Source organism: Acomys russatus, chromosome 20 (genome assembly GCF_903995435.1).
Source record: "Acomys russatus chromosome 20, mAcoRus1.1, whole genome shotgun sequence".
Lineage (NCBI taxonomy): Eukaryota > Metazoa > Chordata > Mammalia > Rodentia > Muridae > Acomys > Acomys russatus.
This window is the reverse complement of record NC_067156.1, coordinates 25,115,548-25,133,460: the sequence shown is the minus strand read 5'-3', so window position 1 is coordinate 25,133,460 and position 17,913 is coordinate 25,115,548. Positions and strand designations below refer to the sequence as shown.

The window sequence follows — 17,913 nt, the reverse complement described above, 5'->3', positions numbered from 1 at the left end:
GTTGCTTTACTCAGTGTTGCTGTAAATCAGAAGTGCTACACGGGTGAATAAAATGAAAGGCAGAGAGAGCAGCGGACAGTGAACCCTTGCTTGTCTGGACGGAGTATGGTTCTTTTTGGTTTTCCGAGACAGTGTTTCTCTGTGCAGCCTTGACTGTCTGGGACTCACTTTGTAGACCAGGCTGGCCTTGAACTCACAACGATCAGCCTGCCTCTGCCTCCCAAGTGCTGGGATTAAAGGTGTGTGCCACCATGCCCAGCCTTGGGAGCATGGTGCTTAACTGGCAGGAGGCTCCTGGGCAAAGGAGAGGAGCATAGGCTTTATTCTCCCTCCCTCCCCTTCCCCTTGCGGGCGCCTCACCCCTCCCTCTGCCTCTCTACACCTTCACCTCCTGGGATCTGTGTGGAATAAGCTTGGACTCCCTCTACTGGCAAACTTCAGAACTGCCCCCTGGGAATTCATTCCCTCCAGGAAGTTCCTTTTGCTTCCTCCACAACTACAGAGTATATATACACGTGGAAAACAAGGATATCCGTCCAGCAAACAGGAGGCTTCACAGCCTGACCCCACAGCTCTCCTCCCTCAACACCAGGAGCGTTTCCTCGCCTTGCACGCTCACCTTGTGTGTGTTTCCCGGGGTCTCCACACTCTTGACTCCAGCTAGTTCACAGAGATGTTGATTTCTGGGGCCTTTGGCTGATACATCAGTTCGGACTGTGGGAGAAACATCCAAAGACAATTTGGGAACAGACAAAGAGAGAGAGAATAAAGGGACTGAGCAGCCGGCTATGAACCAACATTCAAAACAAAACAAAGATCAGCACTGAGAATTAGCTCAGGGAGCTGTGTGCACAGCTCTACCTCTATGCGCTCATAACCCAGAACCCTGCCTGGGGAGGAATCTTTCCGGAAGGCCCTCATTCTGCAAAGGCAAAGGGTTGTGTTGATCAGGCCTAAAGGTTGAGTTGAGACATTAGACTTTAGGGACAGCCTTGGACCACAACCTCTCAACCCTTCCCTCTCCTCTTAGGACTCAGCCCAAAGCTTACATCTTCGCTGTCATCTCCACTGAACAAGTGCTCCGGCTCCAGCCGCTTCTCAGGAATGTTCCTCTCCTCCTCTGGCATGAGCTCATCCAGCCAGAGGAGTTCCTGTGGCGAAAAGACCCACTCCAGTGCCTTCCGGACTCCCACCAGGCCCAGTAACTGCAGGAAGAGAAGCAAGCCCAGGGGCTCTCAGCAACCCCAGCTGGGCCTGGCAGTCTCACACCTCCCGTTATTTCACTGAAGGCTAACTCATTTCTACGGAAATAGGTCCTGTGTTGTCTGTTTGATACTGCTTTGTTTTTGAAACAAGGTTTTATGTAGCTCAGGGTAGCCTTGAACTTGGCATGTAGCTGAGGGTGACCCTGAGTGATCCTCTACCTCTCAAGAGTTGATGCTGGGCGGATCGCTGTGAGTTTGAGGCCAGCCTGGTTTACAAAGCAAGTCCAGGACAGCCAAGGCTACACAGAGAAACCCTATCTCAAGAAAAAGTTGACGCTGGGATTACAAGTGTGATCCATCATTCATACACACACACACACACACACACATTTATACGTATGTTTTTAGATGTATATTCTCACTGTGTAGCTCAATATGTAGCTCTGGCTGGCCTGGAACTTTACTATGTAGACTAAGCTGGCCTCGAACTTGTGATCCCCCTGAATGCTGGAATTACAGATGTTCACCACCAACCACATCCATTTTTATTTTCATTTTTGTTTTTGCTTTGTTTTATTTTGTTTTTCGAGACAGGGTTTCTCTGTGTATGGCTGTCCTGGACTCACTTTGTAGACCAGGCTAGCCTTGAACTCACAGTGATCCGCCTGCCTCTGCCCCCCTAGGGCTGGGATTAAAGGCGTGCACCACCATGCCCGGCAAGCCAGTGGCTCTTAACTATCTCTTGGTAAACGTCACTAACAGTGTGTCAACGTTGCTCCGGTTACTTGGGGGGTTTGTGGAGCAGCCCAAATTAGTTTCCTAGGATTAGTTCATCTCTAAGTATCCCTCAGCCATCTCTCTTGGTCTTAGGATTTCCAAACCAGGAAGAGCCAGAGAAAGTAAGAGAAGGAATGTTCTTTTTTGGGGGGGGAAGGGTGTTTCAAGACAGGGTCTCTCTGTGTAGCCTTGGCTGTCCTGGACTCGCTTTGTAGACCAGGCTGGCCTCAAACTCACAGCGATCCGCTTGCCTCTGCCTCCCAAGTGCTGGGATGAAAGGCCGTGCGCCACCACTCTCCCCAAGCTCAGAGTCTCCCAGAACCATGTAACACTCCCCTCCGAGTTACCATGAGTGGGAAGATAATGGCTGCAGGGGTAGATTTGATTAGCCAAAGCAGACCCAGGCAGGCAAGCTGGACGGCTGTGAATAGGTGAACTCTGCCCAGAGGCACGTGCCGCAGGAGCAGCATGTCCGGCTGATGTTTTGTCGGCATCAACAGCAGCTGCACTCTCTTCATGAACTGGGAGGATGAGAGGAGAAGAAGGCAGGGCGGTGGGGTGATTTGGAGGGTGTCACTGTTAGCTACAAGCACGGCAGTGGGGAGGGAAGAAGGCGTCCTTGGCCTCCCCATCTAGAGGGTGGCAGCAGAGGTCCTGTGTCCAGGAGAAGCAGGGTAGTGGGTAGGACTGGGGTTGCTAGGTGGTTGTACCGAGCTCACCTGGATGCTGCTGAGTGCTGCTACCCCCATGTACAGGAAGATGCCGTAGAGCACGGGCATCGGGATGAACTAGTAGGAAGAAATAGAGAGAGAGCAAAGGCACTCATCCTCCAGCCTCTCAGATGCCCCACCTTAGGCCTCCAGCCTGGAACCCGCCAGGCCTGTCTGTCTGTCTTTCTTTCTTTCTTTCTTCTTTCCCCCCACATTTCACATGCCTGATTTCATCAAGTCTTTCCATGTCAATCATATAAGGTCACTCATTATTTTCTGCATTTTTCCAGATAGGTGAGAAAATTGAGAGACAAAGTAACTTGCCCCTACCTCTTCAGTCTTTTTATTCCATCCTGGTATATTGCTGGCCTAGAACTCCACACCCTCCTGCCCTAGCCTCCTGAATGCTGCAGTTACAACATTGCACCACCATATCTTGTCCTATCCATCACACTGCCCTCTGCTCTACGTGCTCCGCAGGTGGGTCCTCCCTCCATTCACACCCTGGTGTTTGTTCCTCACCCTTTCAAAGCCTTTTGTTTTACTATTCTTAACTCCTAAAAGCTTACTCTAGTCTGGTGTGTGGTGGCACACACCTGTGATCCCAGCGCGTGGGAGGCAGAGGCAAGAAAATGGCTATAAATTCACAGCCAGCCTAGTCTATGTGGCAAGTTCTAGGCTAGCCAGGGCTACAAAGTGAGACCCTGTCTCAACCAACCAACTGATCGATCAATCAATTAATCAAATAATCAAGTACTTGGACTTAATATCCATTTATGCTTCATCTCATTTCTCCCTGAGAAGATCTTCTCTGAAGTAGCCATGGCAGCGTTTGCAAAGATTTTAAAATATTTATTTACTGTTGTATTACATGTGTGCCACAGCTTGTGTATGGAGGCCAAAGGTCGATTTGTGGGAGTAGGAGTCATCGGTCTTGCATGGCAAGTGCTTTTGCCCACTGGACCTTCCCACCAGGGCAGCCCTAGCACTCTTAATCACCTTACCCGATTTGGGTTTTTTCATAGAAGCTGTCATCTGAAGTTATCCTATTGCTTTAACGTCTAAAAGTCTGCCCTCTCTCACCAGACTCCAAGGAGGATGGAGACGTACATATGTTATCACGACTGCATCCCTCCAGCTCAGGGAACAGTGGTTGGTATACCATTTATGAGAGTCAGCCTACTTAGCAAGCGGTTCATCCGGTCCATCAGGCTCTGCCAGTGCAGGGCTCTTCCCCAGCCTCCATGACCTCGGCCCTTCCTAACCTCCTGCCTCTTGTCTTCCTGCCAGCGACTCTTGTCTGACATTTCTACACCCTTCTTGACTGCTTTGCTATCTTGGCTTGTTTGACCTTTTCATCTATAGCCAGCTAGTTATATAGGTGTAGGTGTGTGTATGTGTGTGTATATGTGTTTGTGTGTGTGTATGTGTGTGTGTGTGTGTGTGTGTGTGTGTGTGTGTGTAAAGTTTTGTTTCATATCCTTTTTCAGTACTCCTCTTCCCCTCTCTTAGGCACCAAGCACAATGGGGTACCTAGCAGAAGTTTCATAAACCTTGAGAAAGAGTAAAGTTTTTGCTTTAAAGTGTCCCAGGGATATGAATATACACTTGGCCTCAAACTTGCTGTGGGGCTGGAACAAAGGCAGTGTAGAACCCCAGGGGATGATGGCATCCCCTCATCCTATTCCACTGGCCTAGAAATTAGGTACCTCTTTTTACTTTTTATTTGTTTATATGGACTAAGGTGGTCTCAAACCTACTATATACCTGAGACTACCCCTGGGCTTGAACTCCTGATCATCTGTCTTCCAAGTGCTTGAATTACAAGTATGCAAACTTGGGTCTATTTTGGTGTGGTTTGTTGCTATTGATACTACATTGTGAGTGTGTGTGTGTGGTGTGTGTGTGTGTGTGTGTGAGCATGTAGGTCAGAGACTAACTTGCTGGAACCAGTTCTCACCTTCCATCATGTAGACGAGGCCCAATATCAAACTCAAGTTTTCAGGCTTGTTAGCAAATGCCTTTATTTGCCGAGCCATTCTCAGCTTTTTTTGTTTGTTTGTTTGTTTTGAAACAGGCTCTCACACTATAGTCCAAGCTGGACTTACTGTGTATGCAAGTTAATCTCGAATTTGAAGCAAACCTCCTGCCTCAACTTCCTAGTTCTGGAATTCCAGGCATAAGCCACCATGCTCCAGAAGTCTGGGTTTTTTAAATCTGAGAAATGGCTGTCTCAATGGGCACTTACAAATTACTTTATATTTTAACCTTCAAGTTTTGGAGGGCTTGCTTGTTTGGTTGGTTGGTTTGGATTTTGATTTTTTTGAAACAGGGGTTTCTCTGTGTAGCCTTGACTCACTTTGTAGACTAGGCTGGCCTCGAACTCACAGTGATCCGCCTACCTCTGCCTCCCAAGTGCTGGGATTAAAGGTATGTGCCACCACCACCACCACCACCACTGGGCCAAGTTTCTTATTTGTAGAGTATGTGTGTCTCTCAGGATTACTTGGCATAAGGATGTTTTAAAAAATAATTTATTTAATTTGAATTTATGTTTAGTGATGTGAGGGTGTCAAATCTTGGAATTACAGACAGTTGCGAGCTGCCATGTAGGTGCTGGGAATTGAACCTGGGTCCTTTGGAAATGCAAGCAGTGCTCTTAACCACTGAGCCATCTCTCCAGCCCCAGGCATAGGATTAATTGAAATCATATAAAAAGAAGAATGCAACTCTTGGCACACTGTAAGTATTCTACCAGTCTCAGTCCTATTGCTATGGTCACACTGGTCCTTATCCTAGGCAAATGTGTACCTTGAGCACAGGAGCCAGGAAGATGGAGACGCCTGTGAGCATGAACACCACCAAACCCGTCAGCCTCTGCTCCCTGTGGGGAGAAGGAGGAATTAGCTGGGTCTGAGCATGCTCCTGGAGCACCCAGGCTGGAGACCATACCTAGGCCTGGTACAGACATGGCGGCCAGAGAAGACAAGAGGGAGTCCCTCGGTAGGTTACCTGGCAAAGGGCCTTTGCCTTCTGGGAAAGACTGGAAGGAAAGGCAAAGCGTTCCTGCTGGGGCTCCTGGCCTTGCCAGCAGTTCAGGTTCGTTGTTGTTCTGTTCTGTTTGGGTTTGTTTGTTTTGGGGGGGTTTGTTTTGGTTTGGTTTGGTTTGGTTTTTCAAGACAGGGTTTCTCTGGGTAGCCTTGGCTGTCCTGGACTCACTTTGTAGACCAGGCTGGCCTCGAACTCACAAAGACATGCCTGCCTCTGACTCCTGAGTGCTAGGATTACAGGCATGCGCCACTGTCCCCAACCCTTATTTGTTTGTTTGTTTGAGACAAGGTTTTTGTGGCTGTCCTGGAACTTACTCTGTAGACCAGGCTGCCCTCAAACTCACAGAGATCTACCTGCCTCTGCCTCCTGAGTGCAGGGACTAAAAGCATGCACCACCACCCCCCTGCTTTACTTATTTGTTTTTTTTTAATTGTTTTATTACATCTCAACCTATTTATACTGTGTATGTGCATTCATGTACATACGTATGTGCCTGCCTTGGTGTGCATGTGATGGTCAGAGGGAAACTTGCAGCAGTCAGTTCTTTCCTTACCACCCAGGTCCTAGGGTTTGAACTCAAGTCATGAGGTGAGGCATGGCTGAAATTGCCTTTTCCACTGAGCCACCTCAGCAGCCCATTGTGAGTGTTTATTTTAATGGTTCTGGAAATCAAACTTAGGGCTAAGTACTGAGTTCCAGCCCCCAGCTCCATAGCTGTTCTTTGTTTTGTTTGCTTAGATTTTTTTTTTTTTTTTTTTTTTGAGAAAGGGCTTCTCTGTGTGGCCCTGGCTATCTTGGAACTTGCTTTGTAGGCCAGGCTGGCTTCAAACTCAGAGAGATCTGCCTCCTGAGTGCTGGAACTAAGTGTGTGCACTACTATGCCTAGCCGTTGCTTTTTATTTTTTATTTAGGTGGAAAACTGCCATAAAGACTTACATCTCGGCCAGGCATGGTGGCACGTGCCTTTAATGCCAGCACTCAGGAGGCAGAGGCTGGCGGATATCTGTGAGTTCGAGGCCAGCCTAGTCTACAAAGTGAGTCCAGGACAGCCAAGGCTAACACTGAGAGACCCTGTCTTGAACAAAAACAAACAAACAAAAAAAGACTTACATCTCATAATTTACAAAGCTAGTCAATGTCACATATATCAGGTAAACTGTGTTCCTAACAGTTACAAAATTATTTTTGTTGGGCTGAAGAGATGGCTCAGAGGTTAAGGGCACTGACTGCTCCTCCAGAGGTCCTGAGTTCAATTCCCAACAACCACATGGTGGCTCACAACCATCTATAATGTGATCTGATGCCCTCTTCTGGCCTGCAGGTGTATGTGCAGCCAGAGCACTGTATATGTAATAATAAATAAATAAATCTTTAAAAGAAAACAAAATTGTTTTTGTCATGGATTCCTTTGCAACATCCTTGATAGGCTTCTACACTGAGTGGAAACAATTAGGGGATATCTCACCCTTCAGTTTAGCCCTGGCTATACTCACCTTTACATTTATAATGCTCTTTCTGAGGCTCCTCACCCACCTCAGAGTGCAGGAGCCACCACCCACTTATTCCACTGCAGTCCTTAGAGGGCACAAGCTAAGAATCCGAGCTACCCAAATAACTTTGCACATCCCATAACCATTTTGCCACACCCTTCTCACTCCAGCGTACAGATTACGGGCATCACCTGATACCCAGAAAGTGGGGGGCTTCACCAGGGACACAGGCTTTGCTCTCTCTCCGAAGACTATCCATGTGGGCCAAGGAGATGACAGTGGCTGAGACATACCAGGGCAGCCCAAGCGCTGATGTGAACAGCATCAATACAGCTACACAGAAGAGGTCCAGGTGGAAGCCAGCTCCCTTCTGCAGGGAATGGGGCTTGTTTTGAAGCTGGAAGTGCAGCCTGGATCCCACCCTGGGCTTTCTGCCTCTAGTCTAGGGCCTTACCTGCAGCCTGTATTCTGCGCGATTGAGGATGACTGCTGTGATCTGCTGGTCCATGAAGATAAGAATAGACAGCAGCAGAGCAGGCAAGGCTGCTGCCACACTCAGCCACCAGGGGTTAGCTCCAAAAGGATACACCAGCCAGGCACGCCCAGGGAGTGTAGGCTGAGGGGACATTCCATGGACAGGTTGGAAAACGTCTCTCGAGAACACCTCACCTGCACACCCCTACCCCCACCTTGGCACTCTCCCACAATCCACCTCCTGCTCACTCCCAAGACCTTAGATTCTAGGTGGGAACACTAACACACACACACACACACACACACACACACACACACACACACACACACACATTTCTCCTTTAGTGTATACCAGAGCCTTAAAAGAGCAAAAATACTTTAATCCCAGCACTCGGGAGGCAGAGGCAGGTGGATTGCTGTGAGTTCGAGGCCAGCCTGGTCTACAAAGCTAGTCCAGGACAGGCTAACAGAGAAACTCTGTCTCAAAAATTCAAAAAACAAACAAACACAAAAAAGCCCAAAGAGCAGAAATAAGCTCTAGACTTTGGTTCGGGGGGAGGGGGTGGCGGGGGACCCTCTCTCGCTGGAAGAAGAGCGGGTGACTACAACCTGCACACGCTGCTTTGTACTTATTCACAGCCTTCCTCCTTAGGCGCACCCCCCGCCCCCACCCACAAGCACACCCAGAATGGGGCAGCTCAGGTTCAGACCTGCCTCAGTTTGGGGCAGAGGTGGAGCAGGGTTAGGTGTGTCTGCGTCTGCTCTGATTATAAGCGTCTGTGGTGGGGAGGGGGCCCAGGTGGTTGGCTGGGGTTCTGAACCCTAAAGCCACCCCTATAGAGCCCGCTTGCTGTTCTGCCCTGGTGGGGCCTGAGGGAAAAGGTTTCCAATTGTCCAGGCAAAGTCTGGCACTGTGTGCTGCCGTGCCCTACAGAAGGAGCTCCAGATTTACTGAATCCGAGTTGACAGTGAGGGATGTAAAGAGGGGTGTGTGGAAAAAAAAAAAAAAGAGGGGTGTGTGGAAGTGGGTAGGGCCAGTGGCAGGGAGAAGCCATAATAGCAGCATTTACTGAGTGTGTGGTTTGTGCCAAGCACTGTAGTAACTATTTACACTATGATACATAAACCCCAAAACAGCCTATGGGAGAACTACTATCTATTATCCCATTTTGTAGACTAAGAAATTCTCAGGGGAGGTATGGTGAGGCATGCCTGTTATCACAGCAAATGGCGGGAGGCGGGGTAGGGAGGGGTAAAGCAGGAGGATTGTGAGTTCAAAGCCAGCCTCAGCTACATAGGGAGTTTGAGGTCAGTCTGAACTACATGAGACTCTTTTTTTATAAAGTAGATGCCTAGGGGCTGGAGAGATGGCTCAGGTTAAGAGCACTAGCTGCTCTTCCAGAGGGTTCTAAGAGCAATTCCCAGCAACGACATGGTGGCTCACACCATCTATAATGAGATCCGGTGCCCTCTTCTGGCCGGAAGGCACACACGCAGGCAGAGCACTGTATACATAACAAATAAATAAATCATTAAAAAAAAAAAAAGTAGATGCCTAGAGCAAGCTAAGAAAAGGCAGAAATGGAATTCAAACCCAAGGCCTGTTACCTAGAGCCTATCCACCAACACCTACCCGATAATAATAGCTACTGTGTATGCATTCTTTGTTCACTTGGGCCTATTCCAACGCCTCATCTTAGCACTCAGCAACTCTGTGAAGCCATTATTTCTACTGGCTCTATCATGAGTAAAGGAAGAAGCTCAGAGGAGAAGAAGTATGGAATTTATGCATCTTATTGCTCCAAAGCTGCTGGCCCCACCATCCCCTTCCCCCACCGCTGCTCATTCTGTCAAGCTCTCACCTTAAATTCTGTGGGCACCAAGAGCTTCGGTGTGGCTAGGCCCAGAAAGGCGTCAAGGCCACAGCCCAGCAGGATAGCCAGGACTGAGGAAAAGTCGCTGAACACCTTGCGCACCTGGCCATATAGTGGATGGTTCAGTCTGGGCCCGCCATCCCATTTCTTTTTTAACCTTTCCCATTTGCAGACCTTTCACACAGAAAGAAAAAAAAAAAAAAAAACACTCACCACAGAGGGGAAGAGGCGGCTGTTCTTCACATGCTTGAGGGCAATGGCACAAAGGAAAGAAGTAAAGAAGAGGAGAAAGGAGAAGAAGGCGATGTCTGGCACTGTGTGACAGCTGGGGCCGCGGGGAGAGCCTCCTTGCTGGATGCAGTCAGGTGGAGGCAGCAAGGATGCGTTGACCAGGCCTAGGTGCTGAAGAGAGGAATGACCAGGTGTTGCACAGTGGGCAACAGAGGAAGTGCCCCACACTCTTGGACCCACCTCAAAGAAAGGGGAGCTCACAGAGACATCAGGGACTCAGGATGAACCATAGGCTAAATGAACGTAAACCAATGAAGCTTTCTTTCCTCTATGGGTGGGGAGAGCTGAAGGCCACTAACTATTCTTTCTCAGACCTTTTTAGGAGTAGGCTCTCTCTTACCATGCTTAGGACATCATCTGTGTCTTCAGGCTTTGTACTTGTCCACTCAGATGCATTTCCTGGGAAGCAGAGAATTCAGGTGTAAACCCTTCTTCCTTGAGAAACTTTTCTCCACAGGATTCTAACTTGTTCTTCCACCTAAACTAGAAAGTTCTTCTTCTTCTTCTTCTTTTTAATTTAATGTATATGAGTGCTCTATCTGCATGTACTCCTGCATACCAGAAGAGCGTATCAGATCTCATTATAGATAGATGGTTGTGAGCCACCATGTGGTTGCCGGGAATTGAACTCAGGACCTTTAGATGAGCCATCTCTCCAGCCCTTCTAGAAAGTTCTTAATTTTGATTATTATTCTGACTCTGCTGCACTTAAGTGTGTCCAAATTGCTGCTCCATACGCTCATGTCCTTAGATTCTCTGCCCATCTGTATCTCTGGTGCTGAGTGCAAAACTGAGCATCAAACATTGGCCAAGTGCATGAGCTCAGAAATCTATGTGAACCAGAAAAAGAACTGGCCTCATTCAGGACTAGTTGAATCAGGCACACATTAGAGAAGACAAGTTTGTAGCTAGGTACTTGGTGGTCTTACTTATAATCCCAGAAGTTGGGCTGGAGAGATGTCTCAGTGGTTAAGAGCACTGCCTGTTCTTCCAAAGGACCTGGGTTCAATTCCCAGCACCTACATGGCAACTCACAACTGTCTGCAACTCCAAGATCTGACACCCGCACATAAATTAAAATTAAATAATTTTTTTTTAAATCCCAGAAGTTGGAGATAGAGGCAGGAGGGTCAGGAATTCAGGGTCATCTTTGGTTATATATATCGAATTGGAGACCGTACAACACTACTTGAGACCTGTCTTCCCCAGGGCTACCCTCTCCCTACACAGGACACTTTCCCCTGTTCCTGTGCTACCTTCCACGCGGAGGGATCTCTGCAGGTGTAGTAGAAACTTCTCCACATAGTTACCTGCTTCCACCCAGGTATGATTTGTTGGATTGGTGAGTTTAGGAAGTGAGGCTAGGCATGCCTGGTCCTGCCCTTCCCTCTAGAGTAAGCTGCCTGGTTGATGTGTTTAGGTCTGCTCCTCTGGGGCAGCCCAGCCCCCCATCCAGTGCTGCCATCCTTGCTTGGGTAAGTCTAATCTTGACTTCGCTCTTAGGAAGCCCACTAACCCATATGTACAACCCACACTCTTCCATAGGGCGGCCAGAAATAAAGACAACACTGGGGTCTCCGTAGATCTATTTTGTAATTGATCCAGAACCAGAAGAGGGACTGCTGGCTATTGGATAAGTACTCAACATGTTCCCAAACTTAGTCCATTTCCCACCTCACCAGGCAAAGGTGCCAGTCTCCCTCACCCACCTCCTGGGCCTGGGTATTGACAGAAGCAACCATAGGCAGGCGATCCTGGCCTTTGGATGGGATAGGCATGGACCAAATTTAGCATTTTCCCCACGGCATCATAAATGAAGATGAGGCTGATGAGAGCACAGAATCCTTCCTCTGTGAATCGGGTGAAGTAACGCACCAGCAAGCTGGCCTCTGTAGCCACCAGTGCCAGGCAAAATGCGGCCACCCAGATGCCTACCCACAGGCGGAAGGGCAGGTAGTCCAGGTTGTAATCTCTGTGGGAGTGAGAGACAGGGCTGTCTGCTCTCCACCTAACCTGGGTCAGATGCTCATGAAGCCAGAGACGGTCCCTACCTCTTCCCCTTTTCACCCAGTTAGGACCGATCAAGGATGTACCCAGCAATAGGTTGGTGAGGTAGGAGAGATCTCCTACCTGCTAAAAGAAAAGAGTAGGCGCTCAAATACCAGCACTGGCCCAGTGCTGCTGAGGATGGTAAGGGGCTGTCCTGCCATCAGGCAGAAGGCAGCTCCAGCCACTGCAGTGCCCAGGAAACTCTCCAGTACTCCCTGCAAGTGGACAGAGCTCATCAACCACCACAACCACCTTGACCACCCCCACCATTACCCCCACCACCTCCTCCACCCCCTCCACCACCACCACCTCCTCCATCACCACCACCACCTCCTCCTCCTCCACCACCCTGCATCCCAGCATAGGAGCCCAAGCTTCTGCGGAGCCTCAGCCCCACTCACAATCCCAAGAGGTCAGGCAAGTGGAACACCAAAGTTTATGGCAATCCCATGATACAAACCCATGCACCTGGGCACCTTCAGTGACATCTCCCAGCAGACCCCCAAAAGTGATGGCGTTCGTGACTGTGGCCAGGTAAATGTAGAGCACAGCTGAGAAACACTGGGGGTGTAGGGCGTCCAAGAAATCGCTGGGGTACCAGCATGCCTTCCGGCGCACGTCCTGAATAAGACCCCCAAAGAGCCTCCCGCCCGTGGGTTGTCAGCGATCCAGGATTCCTCACCCCACGCCTGCATCCTGCTTTTCTCTGTATCTAGGAGCGCCCCTCCCGCATTGCCTGCACATTTTGATGCCCCGTGACTCTTCCAGAAGATTCCAACCCTTGTTCCTACCCAGCTGCCCTCCCTCACCTGCCGGTCCTTTGCAGTTCTGGGCTGGGTGGGTGCGGCGCATGGTGGTGCTTGTCCTCCGACAGGGCCGCACTCTGGAAGGAGAGGCCGGTGACCTCCTGCAGTTCCGAGGGGAGTCTGGGCAGAATGGGAACCCCAGATGGGCTGACATCTCCAGCCAAGCTGAGATTTGAGTCTAGAATACACGACGCCCCGCCCCCTGGAGGCCACTGCGGTGGCGGCTAAGGGCGCCCTCAAATGGTCAGATGGAAGTTAGATCCAAGTCACAGTCCCACCGTGCGGATGCCAAGCTTAGCTGGCACACGCGGCAGACCCATAACCAAGGGGAAGATTTGTGTGGGATTATGGTAGGGCCCCAGGTACCTTTTGTGCTGAGAAGGTAGGCGTTTGGGTGGGGGAATCCGGGCTGTCCGGTCCCACCGACCTGGGGGTAGAGCTGTCACCTCCTGTAGGAAGGCATCCAGGGCTGCCAGAAGGTCATGAATATTGCTTGCCCGACGAACTGACCACTGGAATTGCTGCATTTAAGGCCACAGAATGGACGGTAAATGCATATATAGACTCATATGTGTTTTTCACTTGTATTCTCCCTCCCCCCTCTCTCTCCAGGATTTCTCTGTGTAGCCTTGGCTGTCCTAGACTCACTTTGTAGACCAGGCTGGCTTGAACTCACAGCAATCCGCCTGCCTCTGCCTCCCGAGTGCTGGGATTAAAGGCTTGTGCCACTATACCCGGCTCACTTGTATTTTCTCAAAACTACGCTCACACCAGCTACAAGCAGATAAATTCATGATTTACTTACACATTCATTCATTCATTCATTCATTCATTCATTCTGTGCTATTGTGTGTCTGTCTACTTTGGGCCAGTAATGCAGCTACATTGGTAGCCATGGAAACTTCAGCCCCCATGTTACAGAAGCAAAGCCACACTCAGCATCACTGTTATTCCTGATCTCATACACAATCTGTACACATGCTCCACACACGAACACACACACACACACACACACGGAGTGGGGGGACACCTGCCACACTCACCGGGTCACTGAGGAGGACAGCTGCTGCCCGACCCATTTCATGGTAGCTCCTTCCCAGGGTGGGAGGGCCCAAGAGGAGGCAGAAAAACCTGAAGAAGGAAAGGAGCCTCGAGGATGCTTTCTCACAGGGCAGCACTCTTGCTCATAAGAGCAGCCTCTGACTGACACTTAGCTCTGGCCTCCCTACTTGCTCAAGTACACACCAGCTGTGTAGAAAAAGCCCCAGGAAGCGCTTCCTAGACACTCTTAGGGAACTGGAATCAAAGACCCCACTCTCCTCAATAAAGGCCCAAGAGCCCCCGGTTTAGTCACCTCACCTGCTGGGCAAGAACACCTCGGTAAGAGGCTCCAGCACCACTGGATTCCGCAGTCTTACGAAGGCCCCTAGCGGCCGTGCCAGGAAGCCCAGCTCTCCTGCCAACACAGCTGCCGCCTCAGCTCCTTCCGGCAGCTTCTGTCTCAAAGGGTTCTGGTGCTGGGTGGCAGAGGAGGAGAGGTCACTGAAGGAGGGGCATGTTGTTGGCAGAAACTCAACCACTGAGGAGGCTGGTGGAGGGGCCCCAGTTCCCAGTTAATCCCTGATCTTCCTCCCAGCCTTGCCCACGGACGGGCCCCAAACCTTCAGGGGGACATCCTCATCATGAGAAGCATTTCCAAAGGCAGCAGACCCTGCAAAAACAGGAACACACTGTGGCTAAGGCCAGGCCCACCGGGGCTTCCTATAGTTGCCATATAACCCTCCAGGGTTATTGAAGATGAAATGAGAAGATATCGCAGGCAAGCCCACCCCTTTGGAGAGGCCTGGCTGTTATGCCCCTTGCACTCCCACCTTCATGGCTTCGCCATTCCCACCAGCTTCTGAGGAATGGTTCAAGAACACATAGAAGATACCTGCTATTGTCCTATCCCAGAGTCTTGATCCTAGGCCCCAAGAGGGATCTCTCACCTCTGCAAGGCCTGATGCCTGTGGCCTGGATGTGGTGCTGGGGTCTCTGCATAAGCAAGGCCTGAAGCTGTCCTCTCAGTTCTGGGCTCAGTGACTCCCCACTGATGACCTGCTCTGAAAAACAGATGTGACATTCAAAGCCCCTCCTAAGAGCCCTCTGTCCTACTAGCTCCCTTCCCCCGCGTCTCCTTCTATGTGTCTCAGGAAACGCCAAGAGCCAACAATGAACTCCCGCCTCTGTTGTTTTGAGACAAGGTCTCACTAAATAAGCCAAGCTGCCCAGTTTCCAGTGATCTCCTGCCCCTGCCTGCCAAGTGCTGAGATTACAGACGTGTGCCACCGTGCCCGACTGCTTTACCATCACTATCTCTGTGACAGAAATGGGCAGTCTCTGGGGTAGGAGAGGGATGGGGATGGGTTCTGGAAGATTCTAAGACTGAGAGAAATTTCCTGGGAAGTGGAATGCCTTCCCCAGCCTACCCACAAGCTCCAGGAGGCTCCCAGCTTGACAGTCTAGCAGTATGATACCCTCAGCCATCAGGGTTCGAAGCTTCTGGAGGCTAGGTAGTGCCAGGGTAGGCACATGGGGGGCACTCCACCGGCCTGCATCCATCTCCAGCTTTTCCTCAAACAGCAACCACCTGTGATGGATAGACAGTGTCCCCGGGAGGCTCCTCCCCATGTCTAGGACATAGGCAGGGCAGTTGGCTGCCTTTGACCCGGTTGTGCGAGGTATCTCCCTCCCTGACCAGTTACCCTCATCGCACCTCAAAGAGCTCAAAACCATATTGTAGAGGAAGCGGAGTCTCATGGCGAGAACACAAAGGAAAAAATGCAAAATTTTAAAAAGATTTATTTATTGTACCTGAGTGCTTTATCTGCAGAAGAGGGTATCCGATAACATTATAGATGGTTGTGAGCCACCATGTGGTTGCTGGGAATTGAACTCAGGACCTCTGGAAGAGCAGGCGGTGCTCTTAACCACTGAGCCATCTCTCCAGCCCAAAAAATGCAAATCTGAAGAAGGAAGGATGCTATAGAATTAGCTGAGTCTCACTCACCTGCCTGTCTCTCTCCACTCCAGAGCATGGGGCCAGCCCAGCAGCTCATTCAGTTGAATGAAGAGTAGAGGGTCCTTGGATACCCCTGACTCCCCATTGTCCGTGTCTGAGGGACCATCAGGGCCACTGTCCACTTCCTCTGCAAGGACATTTTCATGAGTGCCAGGACCTTCAAACTCCTCTTGGCCTGGCAGCTTCATCTTAAAGAGACTTGCACAGGATCTTGGGAGCCGTGCAGTACTAGGGGCCCTTCGGCTGGCTGCATTTATACCCTTCACCACACAGCACAAGCCAAGCCAATCCTGTTGGCTCCAGAAAAGACTGGTCATCTCCGCCTCTACTTGTTCTCTGACCCTTGCTGGCCTGTTTGTTAAAAAACTAATCTAGCCTTTCCCAGACCTTTCAGAAGTGCCCAGCTTGTGTCTGTGCGCCAGGTCTGACCTCATTATATTTTGCATAAATATACAGGAGCAACCGATACCCACCCCAGATTCTGTTGCTCCTAGCTGTCCTGTATCAAATATTAACACAACAAATCCAGGACTGTTTGGGTGTCAACAATATAGCCCATGAGGTCACAGACACACATTTGGACAAACAAGGAACTAATTAATAACTAGGCTTACGGAAGCTAGGCAGGACAAGGGAGACAGAAGGTAAAGGCCCAGCTTGTTACATGGGCTAATTTTGGAAAGTGGAGACAGGTCATGGAGAACACCATACCTATATCTCTTAAGTTCTTCTGTGCAGTGTTTGGAAACCACAATTTAGCTATGTGCCTCCTTTAACTCAGACCCTCACTGCAGATGGTAGAGATGAGAGGAGAAAGGAGGGGGGGAGAAGAGGAAGAAGAAGAAGAGGAGGAGGAGGAGGAAGAAGAAGAAGAAAGAGGAGGAGGAGGAAGAAGAAGAAGAAAGAAGAGGAGGAAGAGGAGAGGAGAGAGAGAGGAGTTAGTTCCTGGAGCCAAAAGAACAAAAGATTATGTGGTCTCTTATCAAACTCTATTGATTCTACCTTCCAAACATACCCAGAACCCAGCCACACTCCGCAGCTCCAGTACCAATACTCTGATCTAAGTCACTATCATGTCTCACCTGAATTGTTGCAGTAGCCCACTAGCCTTTTGCAATAATCTCTCTGGCTTTGGCCCTTCCTCCTTTCCCAAGTCCATCTTCCATACAGCAGCCATAAGGATTTTGCTTGTGTGTGTATGTGTGTGTGTGTGTGTGTGTATTGTTGTTGTTAGGTTCTTTGTGTTTGTTTTTTGAGACAGGGTTTCTCTGTGTTATCTTGGCTGTCCTGAACTCACTTTGTAGACCAGGCTGGCCTCAAATTCACAGTAATCCACCTCCCTCTGCCTCCCAAGTGCTGGGATTAAAAGCGTGCGTCGCCACGCCCGGCTTTTGCTTGTGTTTTTGAGGTAGGGTCTCATTCTGTATCCATGGCTGTCCTGGAATTTGTTACAGAGACCAGACCAGTCTTGAACTCTAAGAGACCTGTCTGCCTTTGCTTCCTGACTGCTGGGCTTAACAGCATGTGCCACTGAACCCCTAGCTGAGGGTTCTTTTACAAACTTTTTTTAGGGCTAGAGCGATAGCTCAATGGTTAAGAACATTCACTGCTGGGCTGGAGAGATGGCTCAGTGAATCTGCTCTTCCAGAGGTCCTGAGTCCAATTCCCAGCAACCACATGGTAGCTTACAACCATCAATACTGTAATCTAATGCCTTCTTCTGACCTCATGTAGGTGTATATATAGATAGAACACTCAGACATAAAATAAATAAATAAAATATTTTAAAAAAAGAACATTTGCTGCTCTTCCAGAGGACCCAGGGACTATGACATCCCCTCTTCTGGTCTTCTTCTCAGGCACAAGGTACACACATGATGGACAGACACATATGTAGGCAAAACACTCATATAAACACACACACACAGAGTCTTTCTAACCTGAACCTGGTCACACAAGCCTGTAATCCCAACTGCTTGGGACGCTGGGACGCTAAATGAATTGCCACACATTACTGAGCTATGCCTTGAGCCCAACCCCCTGCTCCAGCTGCAAGCCTACAGAAGGAAACTCTCCTCCACCGCGACAAAATGTCATGGATAACAAAAAGGAAGACAGCAGCACC

General features: G+C 49.6%; 1 protein-coding gene across 3 annotated transcripts; it reads right to left on the bottom strand.

The window, feature by feature from the left end:
• Positions 1-611: 611 nt before the first annotated feature.
• On the bottom strand, positions 612-16,057 carry Slc4a9 (solute carrier family 4 member 9). 3 transcript variants are annotated; one of them, XM_051163374.1, is made up of 21 exons: positions 15,777-16,057; positions 15,196-15,356; positions 14,716-14,829; positions 14,389-14,438; positions 14,087-14,244; positions 13,771-13,858; positions 13,094-13,248; positions 12,731-12,847; positions 12,390-12,564; positions 12,003-12,136; positions 11,582-11,844; positions 10,213-10,271; positions 9,795-9,983; positions 9,570-9,683; positions 7,688-7,849; positions 7,425-7,603; positions 5,504-5,576; positions 2,702-2,770; positions 2,330-2,503; positions 1,050-1,205; positions 612-714 (listed from the first exon to the last, which is right to left on the bottom strand). In XM_051163374.1, exons 1-21 carry the CDS (start codon positions 15,974-15,976, stop codon positions 661-663), a joined length of 2,844 nt encoding a protein of 947 aa, XP_051019331.1. In that variant the 5' UTR covers positions 15,977-16,057; the 3' UTR covers positions 612-660. The 3 variants fall into 3 exon arrangements, with proteins under 3 accessions (XP_051019331.1, XP_051019332.1, XP_051019333.1); XM_051163375.1 differs by having other exon boundaries at positions 7,527-7,603; XM_051163376.1 differs by lacking the exon at positions 12,003-12,136 and having other exon boundaries at positions 12,390-12,482.
• Between the last annotated feature and the right edge of the window lie 1,856 nt (positions 16,058-17,913).

Bases quoted from the DNA above. Each gene is read 5' to 3' on its own strand.
- Slc4a9 (XM_051163374.1), bottom strand. From the start codon at position 15,976: ATGAAGCTGCCAGGCCAAGAGGAGTTTGAAGGTCCTGGCACTCATGAA. The intron at 14,439-14,715 runs GTGAGAGATCCC...CTGTTTTTGCAG, and splicing joins AGGCATCAGGCCTTGCAGAG to GGTCTGCTGCCTTTGGAAAT. The intron at 12,565-12,730 runs GTGAGGGAGGGC...CACGGGCGGGAG, and splicing joins GAACTGCAAAGGACCGGCAG to GCTCTTTGGGGGTCTTATTC.